This window comes from Camponotus vicinus, unplaced genomic scaffold (genome assembly GCF_025532165.1).
Source record: "Camponotus vicinus isolate PSW18456_S1 unplaced genomic scaffold, iyCamVici1.0 SCAF_6, whole genome shotgun sequence".
Lineage (NCBI taxonomy): Eukaryota > Metazoa > Arthropoda > Insecta > Hymenoptera > Formicidae > Camponotus > Camponotus vicinus.
The window spans coordinates 3,255,311-3,273,699 of record NW_028141978.1 but is presented as its reverse complement, the minus strand read 5'-3'; the positions used below and the strand labels follow the sequence as shown (position 1 = coordinate 3,273,699).

Genomic DNA, 18,389 nt, shown 5'->3' with positions numbered 1-18,389 from the left:
AATATATTGCTAAATATCGATTCCAATTACTTTCCAAGGAGATATAATATATATATTTTAGAAATAATAAATTGCAACTTCAAATTTTGCAGCTAAATCCTCGATTAGTAGAACATAATTTAATAGAGATAATGTGAATTATTGCATTATGTATATAATATATAATAGATGGTTCTAGAAAATAATTAATTATTTCTTTAGGAACGAAGTGCATCGTCTTACATCGAGCACGAAGACTTTATGCGTTCTGAATCGCCTCCTGTTAGCGCAGTTGAAAGGCAGAAGCAAGCGGAAGCTCAGCGAGAATTAGAACGAGAAAGATTGCGACAAGCTGAAGAAAGGGAACAGCAGAGGCAAGAAATGAGGGATAGAGAGCTTAAGAGAGAAATAGAAAGAGAACGGCAAAGAGAGAAACAGCGCGACAGCAACACGGAAGGTCGACACGCTTCCGGAGTTGGTCTGGTGATTGGGAATCAACTTACGAATCCCGATCCAGTATGTGAATTGCAATAATATTGATTATACTCAAACAATAATAATAAATCTTTACGTAATAGAGATCACAGATATCACAAGATATAGCTATGTTCATAAAATTTTCTTAATTATGCTTGTAAAATTTTCGGATATAAGATACTTTTCGAATCAAATTTTTTTATAGAATTCTATGGACGAAATGGAGAAGAAGAAAGAGAGGATAATGCTGATGTCGCTACAGAGAAGGCAAAGACAGGAAGAAATGAAGGAAAGAAAGGAAGTCGAGACCCAAGCGCGTCGGGAACAAGAGAAACTGAAAGCAGAGGAAAGAGCTCGTAAAAAGGAGGAGGAACGACAGAGACGAGCTGCTATCTTGGAGCATCATAAAGTGAAGAAGGCGATAGAAGAAGCGGAGAGAGAAGTGAGTGTGTGCGAATTGTATAAGCAATTGACAAATATATATGAAGAGATTTGACATTGAAAGCTTTTATCGTCAGGAAATTATATATTATTTTATCATCTTTAATATTATATTAAACTTAATATATATTGTTTTGTATGATTATTTTGATCGTTTCCTTTAGGGTAAAGTAATTGATAAGGAACTCCTCAATGCAATAAATCCAGCAAAATTACGTAACAAAACTACATCTGCTCGACCACGGCCCAAAACGATTCACGGAGATGCTGGTGCAGTGTTGGACTCCGGGGCTCTTACGCCTAGTCGCGGGAAGAAGGGTTCCTCTTCTAACTTGAGCACAGGTGAGATTGCTCTTACAAATTATATTCGCAGAACAATCTGTTGAATAATCTGTTGCAACGATCAATACTTCTTGGGGATTAGATATGTAAGCGAAAAAGAAATTTAGATTTATTGTATTAATAGAATTGTCGAAAAGTAGAAAAAGTAAAATAGAAAGGAAACATATTTCTTATAAATACTATCATTTGTGAAAAATTGAAATTTCTATCTGCATTAATCACCAAGAAGATAGATCTCTTTACAAGTTGGTTGTGTCACAAATGCATTCCCTCGTTATAATATTCTAATAGCAACAGTCTCCTCGATGTTGTACTGTAATTTGCATTTATTCGTTGCATGGCGAAGATTTGTACAATCAGAGCCGTTTTCTTCTTCCGTAATCTTAGTGATGTCACTCTTGCTATATTAATTGTTTTTTTTCTGTTGCAATTGGTTTTTTTTTTCTTTTACGAATTTCCACCCAATCACATATTCACGAGCTCCGAATTTTCTCGTCTATGCTAGTTCATCGCCGCGTCAACGGTTAATAGATTGCTAGCTTCGTTCGATGAGCTAACTCGAGAACGTGCGCCGATTGTGCGGTCATGATCTAAGTGCCAAACTAGAATAGTACAGAAAATACCGAGCCGATTTTTGTTTTGCACTAACACACTTACTATAGCGTCGCTGACCTCCCCGACGATGAGGCGAGACTACTACCGGGGCTCACAGGATAGTCTCACTGCTGCTCATCTCGATGACCGACGTTGTTCCGGCCCTCTTTATCGGGGCGGCAGTCTCAGGGGTATGCACCACACACACTCTCTCTTTCTCTCTGTTTCTCACAACATTTATATCTGATACAGAACACAACCCGTAAATTTCTCTATTGTTTTCCTTTTTTTTTTCCAAAAATTTTAGATGCGAAAATATCTGCGAAATAAATTAAAATCTAATTAACTGCTTTTTATATATATATATATATATATATGGAATTAATATAAATACATAGAACAAAATATATCGTATTAATTATTATAATATTATTTGTAGTATGTGCAAAGAAAGACGTTTAAATTTAAATTTAATGATGAAAGTGTAGCGATTTTTATTTTTTAAAAATAATTTTTATTTTACTGAAAAATAATCAATTTTAAGCAGCAAATTATATAATTTCACAGTGTTTTCTCATAAGATACATTTATTTTAATACACTTGATTTTTAATTTAGCATGTCATATTTTGTTTTTCGATATCTGTAATTTGATGTACACACAATGTATAGTAAATGTATATGAATTATTCGATATAGTACATCTATAGATTTATAAGTAGCATAAAAAACCCCGCAATGAGTTGAAATCAATTGTAATAGAAATATCCCGTTTTTTAGTATCTTCCGTAGATTCACCCGATGATGGTAGAGGCTCCTCGCCTTGTCGCAGCGTGAATCAACTCGGTCGACGTGGCTCCTACAAGACCTCCAGAGGTGGGTTCGATGTTGCTTACATCATTTAATCGCGGGAATGCCGCAGGCTCTTTGTACGATTGTTCTCGTTTTTTAAACGTTGTTTGGCTTGATAAAAGTAGACTCATTACAGGATGTATCACACACATTGGTATGGGCAGAGCTATCAGAATCTTACGATGAATGCGTGTTCGAACATTTGATTAGCCTTTGATTATACTTCTACGAGCGATCGAGTAAGATCGCGACACTTTGCGGGTATGACTGTGTTTCTCTTTTCGGTTTTTTTTCATTGTTTTTTTTATTTTTATTTTTAATTTAACAAGTAGCGCGCCTTCGTAGTGAACATCTCTTTCAGTTGGAACGCAACCAGTTGTTCTGCACCAAAAACTGCACCGGCCACCTCAGTTCTCTCGATGTTCCCCGCGGAAATAGCTCGTAGTTAGACTCGGCTCCCTTCCTCTCCCTTTCTCCCCCGCTCGCTTGCCTTTCCCCCTTTCCCCCTGATGCGTACGATTGAAGCATCACTCTTTCCCAACTTATTTAATCTCTCTCTTTCTGATCGTACATGGCGTTTTGAGTGTAACAAGGCAAACATTGCGTTATTGCAGATGCGCAGGAGTCTCAACAACAGATTAGAGGCAGGCCTAAATACCAGACTTACCAAAACTTTAAGGGGAGAAAGTCTAATTCCCTGATGAATTTGTGCGGTAAGAAGCACCACAGTGACTTGGAAATACGTTCGATCTCTCCCTTCTATATCGTGCAACAGTCTCAATGTGTCCCATGTATATATATATTATAATATGTATATTATCACCGTCCCTCCGTTTCTCGTAGGCAAAATAGCACACGCGCACTCACACGCACACACGTATATGTAGTGGCATGATGGCGACAGGTTGGAGAGCACAGGTGACAGCGCCTAACTGATTCATACACGCACGTCGATCATACGCATTTTTTTTTTTTCCTTTTTAGTATACAAAGTTAACGCAAAGTTCCCCCGACCTGGCTTTACGACGAAAGGAATTTTGTTTCTTTTTTTTTCATTCAAGAGTGATGTACGATTTATTATTATTGATTTGCGCAAAAAGCTTCTCCATTTCTTGGCAGCTTCGTCGAGGAGGAACTTTGTCATTTTTTTAGGACGACTCATTTTCGCTGCTGTTGCTGCTGTTATCGCGTAGAGAAGGTTCGATTGAAGGCTTGTTTTGGGCTTGTTGTACAGTTGGTTGTGGGTATATCTTGTCAATCGGTGTTTCTTTCAGATTTATTCTGTCAATGGTTATGGTATCCATCTATACAATAACCTTCCCGTTTCATATATCTAAGTGTCCTGGTTTATCCCATCATCTCTTGGACACTCCACTTTATATCCCTTCGCTGTTTTTATTTCCAGGTATCATGGTGACGAGGTATAGCAAATTCATTGCAAACACAATGCTTAATCTGTGTGATTGAGATTCACCTTGGGTCAGAATGCGGATGAATTTGCTGTATGTCCATTCAAAGTTAATAATCGATCGAACGTTTTTTCGCATAGCTCACGGATTAAATTTAGAATGAATAGCACTTGGCTAAATCATCACATTAGCATCAATCAAAAGATTTATAGTTTCTCTATAATTAGTACACGTTAAAAATGTAATTCTCATATACATTAGAATCATTCTAGTATAATTAATGAGCTAATAGATACATGTTTTCAACCCTCTCATCAAACTATAAAATATAATTTTTATTGATTCTATAAAATATATTTAAATATGTTGGAAATAATTTTTTTCATAACGAAATAAAGTTGCGAAAAAATAGACATTCTTCAGGTAAGCAAGGTGCCTCGTACGCCTGTAACAAATGACTAATATGTTCTGTGGGACGGTGGCTAGCTATTGTTATTAATAAATTGAAAGTCTTTCTTCTGATTGCTTGTGGTTGACAAAAGGAAAAAAAAATATGCAATCGCAGAAAGATTGTAATTAATATTGTCTTCTATTCGTCTTCGTGAAAAGTATTACATGTTCGCCTTGCCTCGTTGAGATCTCTATCCTTATATAAGGAGTATGCGTTTGCAGGCGTGAATAATGATCAAGCTGCTATGATGTGTCAACATATAGATTCGGACAGCGGCTTGGGCAGATCGACGCCACCGAGACGCGCCGCAAGTCCAGGTATAGGCAGCATGAGGCATTTGACATCACCATCAGGCCCCGGCTCGCTACCACCCGCCCTGATGACATCGAAGAAAAGGATCTATGACGACGGCAGTAGCGATATCAGCAGCACGCCCAGTTCTATGATGGACTACAATGGTAAATCAATAAGTACATTATTATAAAATGTCGTTTAACATACTCGCATTATTTTGATATTTTATAATTAAGTCGCCAAATTATATAATATATGTATAAGAGCTAAAGAATTATCTGGTGAATATCTGTCACAATAGGCCCGAGACTGTACAAACTGCCGATAGCCAAGTCAAATCGCAACATAATGCTGAACGCCGTGGAATATTGTGTCTTCCCCGGTACAGTGAACAGAGAAGCCAAATCGAGAGTTCTGGAGGAGATCAGTCGGTCCGAGAGCAAACACTTCCTCATCCTGTTTCGGGACGCCGGCTGCCAATTCCGCGCTCTCTACTCGTATTGTCCCGAACGGGAAGAAGTAGCCAAGCTGTACGGTACTGGGCCCAAACAAGTCATCGATAATATGTTCGACAAGTTTTTCAAGTAAGCTTGACACAATGATTTTTGATTCTTCGAATTTCTGTTGGTTAATTTTTCCTCAATTCTACGTTTTAACTCTACACATTCTATAAATTCCCCTTAATGTCATCTCAATGTTAATTCTCTATTCTTTTTTTTTAGATATAATTCCAGCGGAAAATGTTTTTCGCAAGTTCACACGAAGCATCTGACAGTGACCATAGATGCCTTTACGATACACAACAGTCTCTGGCAAGGGAAAAAGGTGAACTTACCGAACAAGAAGGACATACCGCTCGTCATATAGTTTTACATACACAAGTGTCACACACTTAACATTACGCTACCGTGCCCTCTGTTGTTCATATAGTTACTATTTTAATACAGCCCATATTAAATTAATGCGAATACATTGCGTTTCTTAGTCAATTTTATAAAGACAATTGATCGGTGCTGACCCCGATAAAGAAATTATCACATCGGCGCGCAATCCGTCCTCTCGTGACGATTGCACGTCGTTTCCGAAAAAGAGAAGGAAAGGGAAAAGCATTGTTATTAAGAAAACTGTTTCGTTTTTTTTTCCTGCGTTTTCTATCTTTCATTGAGAGCGTCAGCATCAATCACTGTGTCATAAAGATTTATCAGTATCTACTTATATAAGAATGATTTGTGTTGTATACAATATACCCCTTTAAATATCCCTTCTTCCGATTTTGCGGACTAACTTGACATGTATAACCGTCTTGTAATCGTGTAAATCGCCGTGTTGCGACTGCGTGGACGTGCGACTGTACTGAATATTTGCATAGAAGTTTTTTTTTTAAGCGATTTCTAAATTTATTCTGTGAAGTAAAGCGAGAGAGAGGATGGCACCTATTCTTGCGTGCATGTGTGTTGTGTGTATGTGTATAATGTATGCATGTGCATAATGTGATTGATTCGTACAGGTTTTTTTTTTCATTATTCATTTAAACTAGGAGTCTAAATTATTGAACGATTATTCTCTAAAGCGTTTGAAACTTTTTAAAGAGTATAAGATAAAATTGAAACGTAATATGAGGAATCATTAATTTTACGCAAATATTATTATCATTAAATCGTTGACTTCATCCTTACTTTTTCGCGCTCTCTACAACAGTCCATCGCGATGCATTTCTACCTGAAAAATTTCATTTCTTTTTTTTATATTTATATACGTGTAACATCTTTTTTTAATCGGGAAATATTGTTTTTTTGATACTCGTTTGTTATATTTTACTAATTGAGATACACATCGACAAAGTACTCAGACGAATGGAAGATGATTGAATTAATGATTTCTCATGTTGCGTATTTCTCTATGCGATTTTCTCGCGACTGTTGACAATTGTAATGCGTAGCGCGATTCTTATGGCATCTCTCCTCTTGCCTTTTTTTTTTGCGAGAAAGGATACTTTGCGATGAAACGAAGGATAGCTCGTGTAAGTTTATTGCTTAATTAGCGAAAAGCAAAATATAAAACCAGCCTTCAACAATCAACCGCGAACGCATGTTGCATATGAATCTGTTTCCTTGTAAAGATCTTTGCGACATTATCGTTTCTGCGAGAGACAAACGCTGTGCAAGGCACGTATTAATTTACGCCAAAGCGAATGATGCGTTTCGTCGGAAGATTAGGTAGTTATCATTGTGTATAAAAGATGGATGTTTTTGCATAAATATATCATTGCCTCGCGAAAGGGCTGCGGGGGGAAGAAACGTTTGTTTTCCCAAGTTGCGCTTCGATCGTGTTCTTTATCGTCTTGTAAGAGGAAGGTGGAAGATGTGGCTCGTCGTGTTAAGAATTTTATCGATAGAACTGTACTTTTTCGAATGAAGCCTCACGATCCCCGCGAAAGTTTATTATCTCATGAGTCAATATTCTGCTTTCCTCTAAAGTAAAAAAAAAACATGAAGCCTTATGTTATGAACATTGTAACATTGGACTAAGTGCGTAAAGATATTTAACGAATTGACAGCCTCAAACTTGTATTGAATTTTCTCATGGGTATCCCGCCATCTCTCAGCGAAACTTTAGTCAGTCCGAGCGAACAGAATTGCGTGTATGTGGAGGATGTTAATTTATCGGAAGAACTCTACTATATTTATTGTGCCATATAAATTCGACGTTCGCCTTTCGCATAGGACTGGCATCGGCTTCCTATTCTCGCTGAATGGATCTTTCGAATCGGATATCTATGTTTCTTTTATTGTCACGTTGTTGTAGAAACATGAGAGGAGAGGGAATTAGGGATAGGTAGACTTAAAGTAGACATTTTATACGACAATATCGGGGGTCTATCTCGTTTTTGTACGATTATTTTCCCTCCGGTTCTCCGTCCATCTTGGACGGAGTCTATCCAAATATTGTTCTCTGATCATTTTGTACGATAAGTCTTCGACTCAGCCGAACAGGTCCGAGTATAGGTAGACCCTCCATATTCTGCGATGGCGTAACACAAAACGTATACAGGATTATTAAGGACACAAATACGCGACATATCGAATTCCGATGTTGAAAAATATGTATTTTCAATTCGTATGGGATGTCAGTCAATCTGGCTTTACTCGTCCCGCCTTTTAACCACGTGTATAACGAGGGATTTATGAGATTAAAACTCCGTCGAGATTACAGTAATCCGAAAGAGAAGTTCACTGCTCTTATATTCCTGTCTATTGTAAATCTACCCGAATATTATGAAGAGAGAAAGAGAGAGTTATCAGATAGAGAATCTTAGATTCAGAAACAGTCCGACCTGACAATATCGAACGTGAGGTACGCGCCATAAAAGAAGAAAAAGAATGAGGTCTTTTTGAGATGGAGTGTAAATTGCGGTAAGTCTATAATAATGATGCGTTTGAGGAGGGAAAATAGAAAGGAAGGGATGGAGGAACAGATTGCGATAAATATATATATAAATAGTCACTAATCTTTAAGAGCCAACGAGAATAATGGTTTATGGAGATGGGATTGATTAAAAAGTTATACGACGTTATACGAGGAATTTCTCGATGATGGTCGCTTATGCTTGATATTTATATTTTTCGAAAAATAGATGTTATTAGTGAGCTGATGGGGAAAAACGTGGCGGTAGAGACAGATGTGATAACTAAAAGATTAAAAGGAGATGAACGATAGATGAAAGGAAAACGGAAAGGAAGGCACAGACAATTGCGAAAATTGCGGCACGGAAATTGTACGCCGCGGTTTAATCGCGCTTACTAATAATAATAACAATTATCGTTACGTAATATACATATATATATAATTGCCGATTTTTATTGTCGCAAAATTTCAACACGTCAAGGCGAATCAGTTCTCTATATCCGCGTCACACACGCGCGTGTCTGTAAATATATTATGTTTTTATATACATATAAAAAAACGAAACGTATACCTACCTACTCGATGATATGTATATTTATTCAGTATATCATGTAAGATTTGGGTCATAATTTACTGTTAATATCTCTTCGCAGCGAATGTCATCAATAAAATTTAATAACCCACTTGTGTGTATGTGCGTGTGTCGTGTAATAGACTTTTTACTCTTCCGCGAAGGAAGGTAGGGCTGATCTTAATTATAATTTAAACATAAACAGCATGTTTTGAGAAATTTCGATTTTCTTTTACATAAAATATCTGTAAATACAAATTCATTATAACAAAAAGTACTCATCAACGACTATAAAACATAAGGTTTTATCATCTTTCTCTCTCTCTCTCTTTTTAAGCTTAATTCTTTTAGTGCTTAATTTTGAACTTAATCTTTGTTTTGAAAGAAAGATGAAATTGTCCAAGGTTTTCTATAAAGCTGCGTCATGACTCCCGAAAAGTCTATAGAGATTTTTTAGAACAAAAGTGCGGATAAATCAAAATGACACAGCCGTAGTTCTCTTGTTGTGTATATATATTTTATACATAACAGCAGATGCGCCATTTGTTAATTTTATTTTTTGCATATGTATAATATATTACAGTTCAACGAGAGAATGTGTGGGTGTATCGAGAGAGAATGTCATTAAATATTAAAAATATTCTTCGAAGGTTATCTCTCGCTCTGTGTGCGTGTGATTAAAGGACACTTCTCTTTTTACAGGACACTTGTACGTTTTCCTTTCTCTTCGAAATCTTTAGATCTAAAATCGATCTCCCACAATGTACATACATATCGAGCTCCATAGTCTATTATTCGCTATAAAAGTATAAAACGTATAATTCGCGTTTTGCTCTATCGTTGACGCTACGATCACGAGATCACGAGATTGGATCTACGTTAACAATAATAAATAATAGCTTTTAAATACTGATGTACACAAATTGTTTGCGACGAGTAATTAAACTATATGGCAGTGGTTTTTCTTGCTATTTGCGCGTAAATGTCTATGCGTTTCGCACGCGCACGTATTTGCGACGAAATTGCTCGTTCGTGCCATCATTTATATTTATCGCGAGACCGACCCGTACGGTCTCTTTCTTTTCTTTTCTAGCCTTTAAGTTACGATCTTTAGCCTAACGAAACGATTAGCATCTTTTGGCTTTGTTAAAGTCTAAGGTCTTACAGAAATCATCGTCTGCGAATATATGGCACGTTAATTCCGGTGCGACCGCGAATTCCTCGAACAGTCTTTGGAATTGTAAAAAAATGCTGATCGTCGAAGCAATTGTCTCTCTCTTCGCGTTTCGCTATCATTGAACCGGGCACGAGCTCAGATGAATGTTGTGCAGCTCGGCCATGTCCGTCCAGTCTCGTCTCTCCCCTCCTATCATCACATTCCTGATGCACCCGTTGAAGTGGTCCCGCGTTATCAACGAACCTTTCTCAGCTGATGCTGGAAGCAACGAATCGATATTCATTTATCATACAGGTCTATTGGATAGGTATGTATTAAATGTGTGATTGAGTGCTATACGTAGTCGATAATTATTTACCTGGTATACCGCCGATATATAACGGACCGGAGGCGGTGGAACCCATGAAATGATAATTGACGTTCGTAGGCAGACCATATTTCTGATCCAACTCATCCACCTTGAGCGCCAGCTCCTCATCGTTGTACACGGCTTGGATTCTGTGCCATCGATTGTCGCAGATCGCGTATGGGCTGGCGAATCGTTGTTCTACGTACAACGGATTATGGTCGCCCAGATCACCCGACATGATCACTCGGCCGTTGTTGAGTTCCAAGGACAGAGAGGGCGAGCCACCGGGCGCGCTAATGGACAGCAACACCCCGGACAGTTCCGACGTTCTGAATTCCAGTTGAAGTTCGAGTACGGCGCCCAGCTCGAAGTTGTTCTCTAAAAGAATATGCAGTCAGTTTTACAAAGACTCAAGAAGAGAATTCGTATTTTTCATTTCTTCGATATAAGAGAATACAATTTTAATTTATATATTCATGTGTGAGTTATTAATTCACATGTTATATTCAATTTCTTGTGTAGCAATATTAAGATGTCACATTTTAAAGATCAAATTTAAAATAATAGCAATATGGTATGTCCGGATTAGGTTGTCTTTTTCCTTCCACAGCCAAGATATGTATATTCGTTCTTTAATAACTTCCATCGTTACATTCTATTATATTTATCAATGATTTTACGACTCACGATAAACGGCGTACGCCTCGTCCTGGAAATATGCCCCGCTTTCAACGCTCGGGAAGCACTGGCCGACATTGAAGGCTCTGCTGTTGGAGCCTACCATGTCGTAGACGGTTCCGTTGATTTTCAAGCCTCTGATACAACCCTTTAGAGTTTCCAGTTTGACGACTACTTGCTCTGGAATGGGCGTTCCGCTTTCCGGAAGACCACCGATATACATCATGGGTGTTAAAGCTATCTTCTTCGGTATTTTGAGGACACGCGGTGTTTGGGTGTCCACCAGCAGAGTGAGTCTTCTCTCATCATGATTGATGACGACGTGATGCCAATTGCCATCATTAAATGGCGTCTTGAGCAACATCTCCTTTCTTTGTTTGGTCTTTAGCAACAAAAGAAGCTGCCCGTCTCGGATGACCATCATTAAATAATGTCTTAACTTCACACCCTATAAGATGTATATTATAATGACTATAAGGACTAAATTAAACAAAAAATAAGAAGTACTCTCATAAATGGTGTACTTTGATAAAATTTATTAAATATAAATTCAGTTTTAAATCAAATTAATTAATGATTACATATAATTTGACTTTCTTACCGGAGTGATGAAGAGCAACCCGTTGGGGTAGTATGTCCTGAAGTCGAATTCTAGCGTGTATTTTGTCTGCCAAAATTTTTTAAAGGTGAGATAAAGCTGCGTGTGACTGTGCGACTTGTCGCCAAATTTCAGAGCGCCTGGTTCAAGTGAGTAATAAGGCACCTTCTGACATCCTTCCGGTTGCGTGGACATTCCTCGGGACAATGATGCCGAGGGCGCGTAACTCGGCGTATCTTTTCCTATATTCGGTCCCGAACGACCGATTAAGGCGTGATCGAAATTAACGGCATCATCGAATCGAATGATTCTGAATCGAACAATTAAAAATCAATCATATAATACACATATTATTTTTAAAACACTACAATAAAGTAAAGTAATAATTTTATAATCAAACGTAATAGTCAAGAAAAATCTTGTTTATCATAATCGCATCGAGATTTCAACGATTTTTTCATTATCTTCTAAATAATTGCACAAATTTAATTGGATTTAATTTTCTGACTTACTCGTCGTTGAAAATCGCATCTCTAATAGCACCGTACAGAGGTGTATTTGTAGCGACCATCTTAGTGTTATTAATGAGAGCCGGTAGTCCACCAAAGAAAAGTCCTCCGTTTGAATCGGGAGCTTTGATTGCGATGCCGCTAGGTAATTTTCCTGCGGTCTGATACGCGTCATCGATTCTCAACTCTATCTCTTTCCTCTTCTTTATGATGGTGACTGAATGATACTTTCCATCGTTGAAAGTGTTGTTCGATTGGAGAACCAGCTCACCTTTGCTGGCATTCAAGCGAACTTGTACTTGTCCATTGAGTATGCAAACAGAGTAATAACCATCTCTCTGAAAAAAATCAGAAACGTTTCCTTGTATGTAAATTCTGTAATGTACGAAATCTTGTTGCAAATAGAATTTTACTCTAAACTTTAATTTACTATTCGAAATTTAATTTTTTTTATAATAAAAAACCAAATGGTATTGACATAATAATAAGGCCTTACTTTTGCTTCTTGATTGAGATTATCGCTCAATTTGTCTTCGCGACCTTCAAACGTGGAGAGAAGTAGCATAGCTGTTTCCTGCATGGTCCTGAAGGAGAAGCTTAGTACGGAGTGAATTTTTCGAAAAGTGAATGAGTCATGTTCGAGATATCCATCTCCGTAAAATCCAACGATTCTTAACGGCTGCGTTAGAGAAACATATAGAAACATAAATTCGTTGACAAAATAAAATCAGTTTACATTTAATTATATAATGAAAACATCTTTTAAAGAAGTACAAATAGAAATGAACTCATTTTATGTATCTTGGACGAAAATTTGGCTTGATTATCACGCAGGATGAAAGATAACTCACCTTATTACTACAACTAGGCTCTACTCCATAATACTGTTCGGCCATCGGGTCGTAGCCCTCTTGAACTATGATATTAGACATGCATCCGAGGAATGACACCTGCGAAGGCAACATCAGCTTCTCGGCGCGGAAGCTCGGCGGTAGTCCGCCAATATAATATTTGGCTTGTGCCAAGTCCGGAATGTCTTCCTTCTTGGGTTGCGGCGTGGGTGCACCGATTCGCTGGTCGTTATGGCCGCCGATACTCAGACTGCACTTTTCAATGTTCTTGCGAACCTGATACTGCCGGAAAGCATCCACTTTTGTCCAATTGCCGGTGTTATACTTGTACGTCGAGGACATTTCCATACTGACATTTCCACCATAGCCGACATGGAGGATCACCCTGCCTTCTCGCAGGAAGATCATGATGTGCTGATTCTGCTTATAATAAATATAAATAGTTGTCAAAATTAAAACATTGGATTATATATTGCGTTATGTATATGTAAATTGACAAATTTAAATACATTCATACATTATCTTTGTTGATGGCTAAAAATAGCAATGCATTTTCATCGTATGTCCGAAAATTGATTGAGACCCCAAACATATATTTATTATACGGACCAGATGAGACTCTGTTTCTCACGGCGTATCCCTCGCCGTTAAAACTGTAAGCTACATCATCTCTGGCATCTTCCACTCTATAAAACAGATAATATATATTTTACATATATAAGTAAATTATTGAAAATTATTTATCTTTGCGTGTGTAAAAGAAAATGTCAATAACATAATATTAAATATATATGAAAATATCAAAGAGGAATTAAATCAATAGCTTTCATAGCGAATTACCCTTCCACGCAAGCTTTGCAAGCCTTATCTGGCGCAGTTGTAATGAAATTCCAGAGACCGATATGTCTTCCGTCGAGGATCACCTGATGAATACAGCCCGGAAGTCCGTTGCTAGCCATCAATTCGATCGGCCTTCTCTGCGATTTGGGAATACCTCCTATCCACACTCGATCTGTAGGTAGAACGTCGAAACGACCGTACTCGGAGTTGGTCGAATTAATGACGGGGAGATACTTTCCGGATGTCGACGTTTGCTTATGCACGCTCAGCTTGCCTGTGTGTCGAGTTCTGAGATTGTCAAACATTTGATTATTCGAATTTGATTACTTTATTATTTATTATACTTTATATACTTTATTATACTTTATATATTTTGATTATTTGATTATTCGAAATTAATATTGTAAAGTACCACTTAACGATCCGTAAACTAATCCTTACAATGCCAAATAATTGTAACTTGCCTTTCAGCCTCAATGCGATACCAAAATCTGTCATTCTGCAAATCGCCGCTTTCGAGAATTTCAGGATGCGTCAGGATACCAGTACCGCCACCGACATTCCACAGGAATCGCACTCTTCTGTCAACTATTTCTAGAGCGATGAAATCGTCCTGTAGAAAATAAAAATAAAAAATCTTCGAAATTTTACATACATTATATTATAATATTCATTTATATTTCATCTTATTTGAATTGACAGATCAATATTGTGTTATTATGACACGTACATTAACTCCACTGGGCAAGTAAAACAGAGAACCTTCCTTACGCGCGGTTGGAAGCGCAAACGTCATCACGATCGATGTCGTTGCCGAAGGTTGCAGCATCGCCGGTCTGTACGAACGGATGCATTCCTTACCCTCCACCGATCTCAGAGAAACGCGAATCTAAAAGCGATACATTATTCTAATATTTTATTAATTAAGAATTAGCAAAATCTAAGATTCGCGCAAGCATCTGGCAATCAATATTAATATATAAATATAGTTTACATATAATTTATAAATATAATTTACAGAATCGATCTTATTTTAATTTGTATCAAGATATTCAAGCAAGTGAATTATGATTACCCCATCGGCGGTGTTTCGGGCCTCTGCGATTTTATCTTTAAGATTCTGCAGTTTCGTGGCTAAGGTATCGTTCCACTTATCGAAAACGGCTTTTCGCTTCATCGCAGCGTTGGACAGACTTATCAGTTTCGCGTCAGTTGCCTTAATATTGCCCATCGCTTCTGACACTAAAATTCATATATTTCCATGATACGATCTTTATCAAATCTTTATACAAATATCCGGAATTATTTAATTAGCCAAGTATGAATTAAGTCGACCAAAACATTACATTTTTCGCTGGCGAAGCTAATCTTTGAATCGCCTTCGCGTTTTAAATCTTGCAATTTCGGCTTCAGTCTATCGGCGATGCCTTGTGTGTAATCGTCAATCAGTCGTTGCGTATCACTTACAGACTTCGCAACTTTACTATTCTCTTCCAAGATATCCAATAGATCCTCATGCACTAATAAAACAATATTTATTAATACATTATTATCTAAAATTTTCTTTATTCGATAAATAGCTTGTCATTTTTAACATTATTAAACAGATTGTAAGATACAGACTTACATTTCTTGCTATTGCTTTGCAGCTCTCGCAATTTCACATTTATCTCATTATCGTTTATGCCAGTGTTGTTCAATGTATCCTTCAATATCAGCACAGCTTGCTTGTGAGTCTCCAAGTCAACGTTTGCGTTCTTGATGAGTTTACTATGCTCTTTCGCTGTTTTCCACTGCTGCGAAGATTTAGCTAATACTTCCTTGGCATCGTTCAGTAACGATTTCTGTCCCAAAGGGGGAAAAGCCTTGAGAAAACATCTATATTACATTTATAGCCAACCCTCAAGATTTTATTATCATGTGATTAGAAATAGAAAATTAGAAGTTAAAAGAAGAAAAATATAACTAATAAAATTATCATTCTTTAGCACAATTTAAGTTCTTCTAAAATAACAATTTTTATCCTACGGTATTTTATCTAAAATTTAATTAGTTATAAGTTTAATTTTATTTGTCTTTTAATAAAACCTAATGTTTCCATTACTGCAAATCTAGCAATTGTATTTCCTCGAATTTTGTTTCACGCGATAAGAAGTGATGCGATAATTAATTAATTAAATACTAAACATCATTCCAATCATCAAAATATAATACAAATTTAATTTTATTATATAATTCTATAAAAAAAAAAAAGATTTCTCAATATTGTATATTAGCTTAAATCGAGAAAATATGACTGATCGATAAAAATGAAAGAAATACCTGATAAAACTTTAGATTAAAAAAAATCAGACTATCATTTTTTACCTTGTCATACACTTCCTCGATGATTTCCTTGGCTGTCATTGCGGTAACTTTTGCCGTTTGCAGACCGTCAACGATGTTCTTGTAAGCCTGACTGGCTTTTAGAGGGCTCGCCGCGATGTTTCGTGTCTCGGCAAAGAGGCTACTCGACAGAAAGTTGGACTTTATCGAATCGTTGATGCGTTGCTTTATTCGCTATCGCCGCAATAATGATATTTTGAGTTTAATGCGACGCAATTATCGATCGAATAATGATACTATGGGACGCGATCTTACCTGACATACTGGTCGACGTAGTTTGACAGATTCTTTGCATGCTGCACCGCCGGCGCTACATATTTCTTAGCATACTCGTAATTCAGTTGATACTGGTGTTCCTCTTTCATAGTGAGTTCCTCCGTCGAGTTCGCCAATTTGTCTCGCCAGTCCGATTGATCCTAGAAATCGCATGACAAAACATATCGAGGGATTAAAAATACAAATGCTTATTATCATATACGCTTCTTTCGGTGCATTAATTTTTCCCTTTTATAACTATATCGTTTTGTTATTAATTATTTTTAAAATGAAAATATCTGCGTACTTGAATGTTGTTCCCCGCGTCGACGAGTAAACCGAGAGCTTCGTCGATGAGTTTCTTTCCGTCGGATATCGATTCGTTCGTTCCGTCGTGCAACGTTTCGATACGAGCACATTGATTTTTAGTCTCGACGAATGTCTTATTGATATGGTTATACAAGCCGTCGTAGCTAAACAGCGTTTCCATAGTACTTTCTACAACTGTTCTCATGTCATTCAACTTTATCTCGTAATCTTTTGCGTCGTCCTGAGCGGCTGACAAAGGTTCAGTCGCGTCGTAAAGAGAGTTCAACCATGCCACGTACTTGGTGACACCACTAATTAAAATACAAAAAGATTTATATCTATGTTATATCAATTTATGAGAAAATTGATGAAAAAGTTCTTTTCTCTCTTTATTAATAATTTCCGTTCCATATTTATTAAAATTTTCTATTTAATTAAAAAAGATAATACACTTACTCGAGAAAATTTTCCACCTCCATGGTTCTCTGGGCTATATTGACAGATTTCAGATGATTTAAGATCATCTTCCCTGCTTTTAAAGCTTTCTTGATTTCTATTCTCCTATTATCATTACTATATTGATTGAGTTCCGAAATCGTATCTGAAAAATCGAAAGAAATGTCGTTAAAAGTAGTATTTATGTTACGACGCAATTTTTCAGTAATTAAAACAAATTGTAATACCTTCTAGGTCTTTTTTTAAATTATTAAGCATGATTTTTCCGGTGAAAATATTATTTTTCAAGTCACCACTCTTGAGCTTCAAGGTATCGGCATATTTCGCACACTTGCTCATCTGCAAAATGAAACGCAAAAAGATATGTAACAATTTATAAGAAAAAATCACATAATTCGTTCTTCTTGAGTCACATCATTACAATATTACACATTTAATAATATTATAATTACATACGTTTCTTAACATAACTTCAACATCTTCAGCAAGTTTCTTATATCCATGCCAAGGTACAGTCTTCATTCTTTGCTGTAGACGATTTCGTAGTTCCAGTTCTTTGAAATGTCCGGTAACAATGGAATCGATATATGTCAATTCTTCCCACGGAGGTGGAATATATCCGTCTGCTATGTGACTCGTTCCCGTAGCCAATTCGTTGGATAACGTTGCGACAGTATCGAGCAAAATTCCCGTGCAATTGTCATCGCATGCTAAACGCGACACACACACATTCAATATAGCATAATATAATAAAACGATAAACATCTATTTACAACATTTACATTATCACAATCAAAAATTAATAAAATAAACAACACGTCAACAAAAATTTTATATAACTCACATTTCGTTTCTAGATTTATAAAGCTTATTCATTTAATGTGACAAGATCTATCAGTGAATAGACTTACAAGTGCAAACGTCATTTATATAAACGTGACGATACGCCGTGCACTGGGAACAATCCCTGCCCGTAGAGCCGGGCTTGCATTTGCACTGTCCTGTCTCGCTGTCGCAGGTGTCGCTCAAACTTCCTGCTAAGTTGCAACCACACGGAACGCACTTGCCTTCCGGAAGATCAGGAGAGCCATAATAGCCATAGGCGCAACGTTCGCATTTTCTACCGATGTAACCTGCGGCGAATAACGTATAGAGAAAATAGAAAAAT

At 37.0% G+C, this 18,389-nt stretch overlaps 2 protein-coding genes across 14 annotated transcripts in view; one reads left to right on the top strand and one right to left on the bottom strand.

Annotated features, from left to right (window-relative positions):
• The window catches only part of Patronin (calmodulin-regulated spectrin-associated protein patronin), a 56,826-nt gene extending 47,308 nt beyond the window's left edge, over positions 1–9,518 (top strand). For 6 of the 10 annotated variants that reach the window (XM_083101645.1, XM_083101643.1, XM_083101647.1 and 3 more), the window contains 9 exons: positions 202–495; positions 662–898; positions 1,062–1,239; positions 1,902–2,024; positions 2,613–2,708; positions 3,299–3,397; positions 4,808–5,002; positions 5,140–5,422; positions 5,561–9,518. In XM_083101645.1, the coding sequence (XP_082957771.1) occupies positions 202–495; positions 662–898; positions 1,062–1,239; positions 1,902–2,024; positions 2,613–2,708; positions 3,299–3,397; positions 4,808–5,002; positions 5,140–5,422; positions 5,561–5,705 (1,650 nt within the window). In that variant the 3' untranslated portion in view covers positions 5,706–9,518. The remainder of the gene's footprint in view (positions 1–201; positions 496–661; positions 899–1,061; positions 1,240–1,901; positions 2,025–2,612; positions 2,709–3,298; positions 3,398–4,807; positions 5,003–5,139; positions 5,423–5,560) is intronic. The other 4 variants (XM_083101648.1, XM_083101646.1, XM_083101650.1 and 1 more) reach the window with 4 other exon arrangements.
• Wb (wing blister) overlaps positions 8,675–18,389 on the bottom strand; it is a 141,373-nt gene continuing 131,658 nt past the window's right edge. For 3 of the 4 annotated variants that reach the window (XM_083101638.1, XM_083101640.1, XM_083101641.1), the window contains 21 exons: positions 18,133–18,354; positions 17,678–17,931; positions 17,449–17,560; positions 17,222–17,366; positions 16,764–17,076; positions 16,457–16,617; positions 16,184–16,322; positions 15,444–15,681; positions 15,163–15,336; positions 14,892–15,058; positions 14,547–14,705; positions 14,281–14,429; positions 13,817–14,104; positions 13,494–13,662; positions 12,977–13,396; positions 12,622–12,804; positions 12,129–12,463; positions 11,620–11,926; positions 11,028–11,466; positions 10,350–10,718; positions 8,675–10,249 (listed from right to left, as the gene is read on the bottom strand). In XM_083101638.1, the coding sequence (XP_082957764.1) occupies positions 10,107–10,249; positions 10,350–10,718; positions 11,028–11,466; positions 11,620–11,926; positions 12,129–12,463; positions 12,622–12,804; positions 12,977–13,396; positions 13,494–13,662; positions 13,817–14,104; positions 14,281–14,429; positions 14,547–14,705; positions 14,892–15,058; positions 15,163–15,336; positions 15,444–15,681; positions 16,184–16,322; positions 16,457–16,617; positions 16,764–17,076; positions 17,222–17,366; positions 17,449–17,560; positions 17,678–17,931; positions 18,133–18,354 (4,886 nt within the window). In that variant the 3' untranslated portion in view covers positions 8,675–10,106. The remainder of the gene's footprint in view (positions 10,250–10,349; positions 10,719–11,027; positions 11,467–11,619; positions 11,927–12,128; positions 12,464–12,621; positions 12,805–12,976; positions 13,397–13,493; positions 13,663–13,816; positions 14,105–14,280; positions 14,430–14,546; positions 14,706–14,891; positions 15,059–15,162; positions 15,337–15,443; positions 15,682–16,183; positions 16,323–16,456; positions 16,618–16,763; positions 17,077–17,221; positions 17,367–17,448; positions 17,561–17,677; positions 17,932–18,132; positions 18,355–18,389) is intronic. The other variant, XM_083101639.1, reaches the window with a different exon arrangement.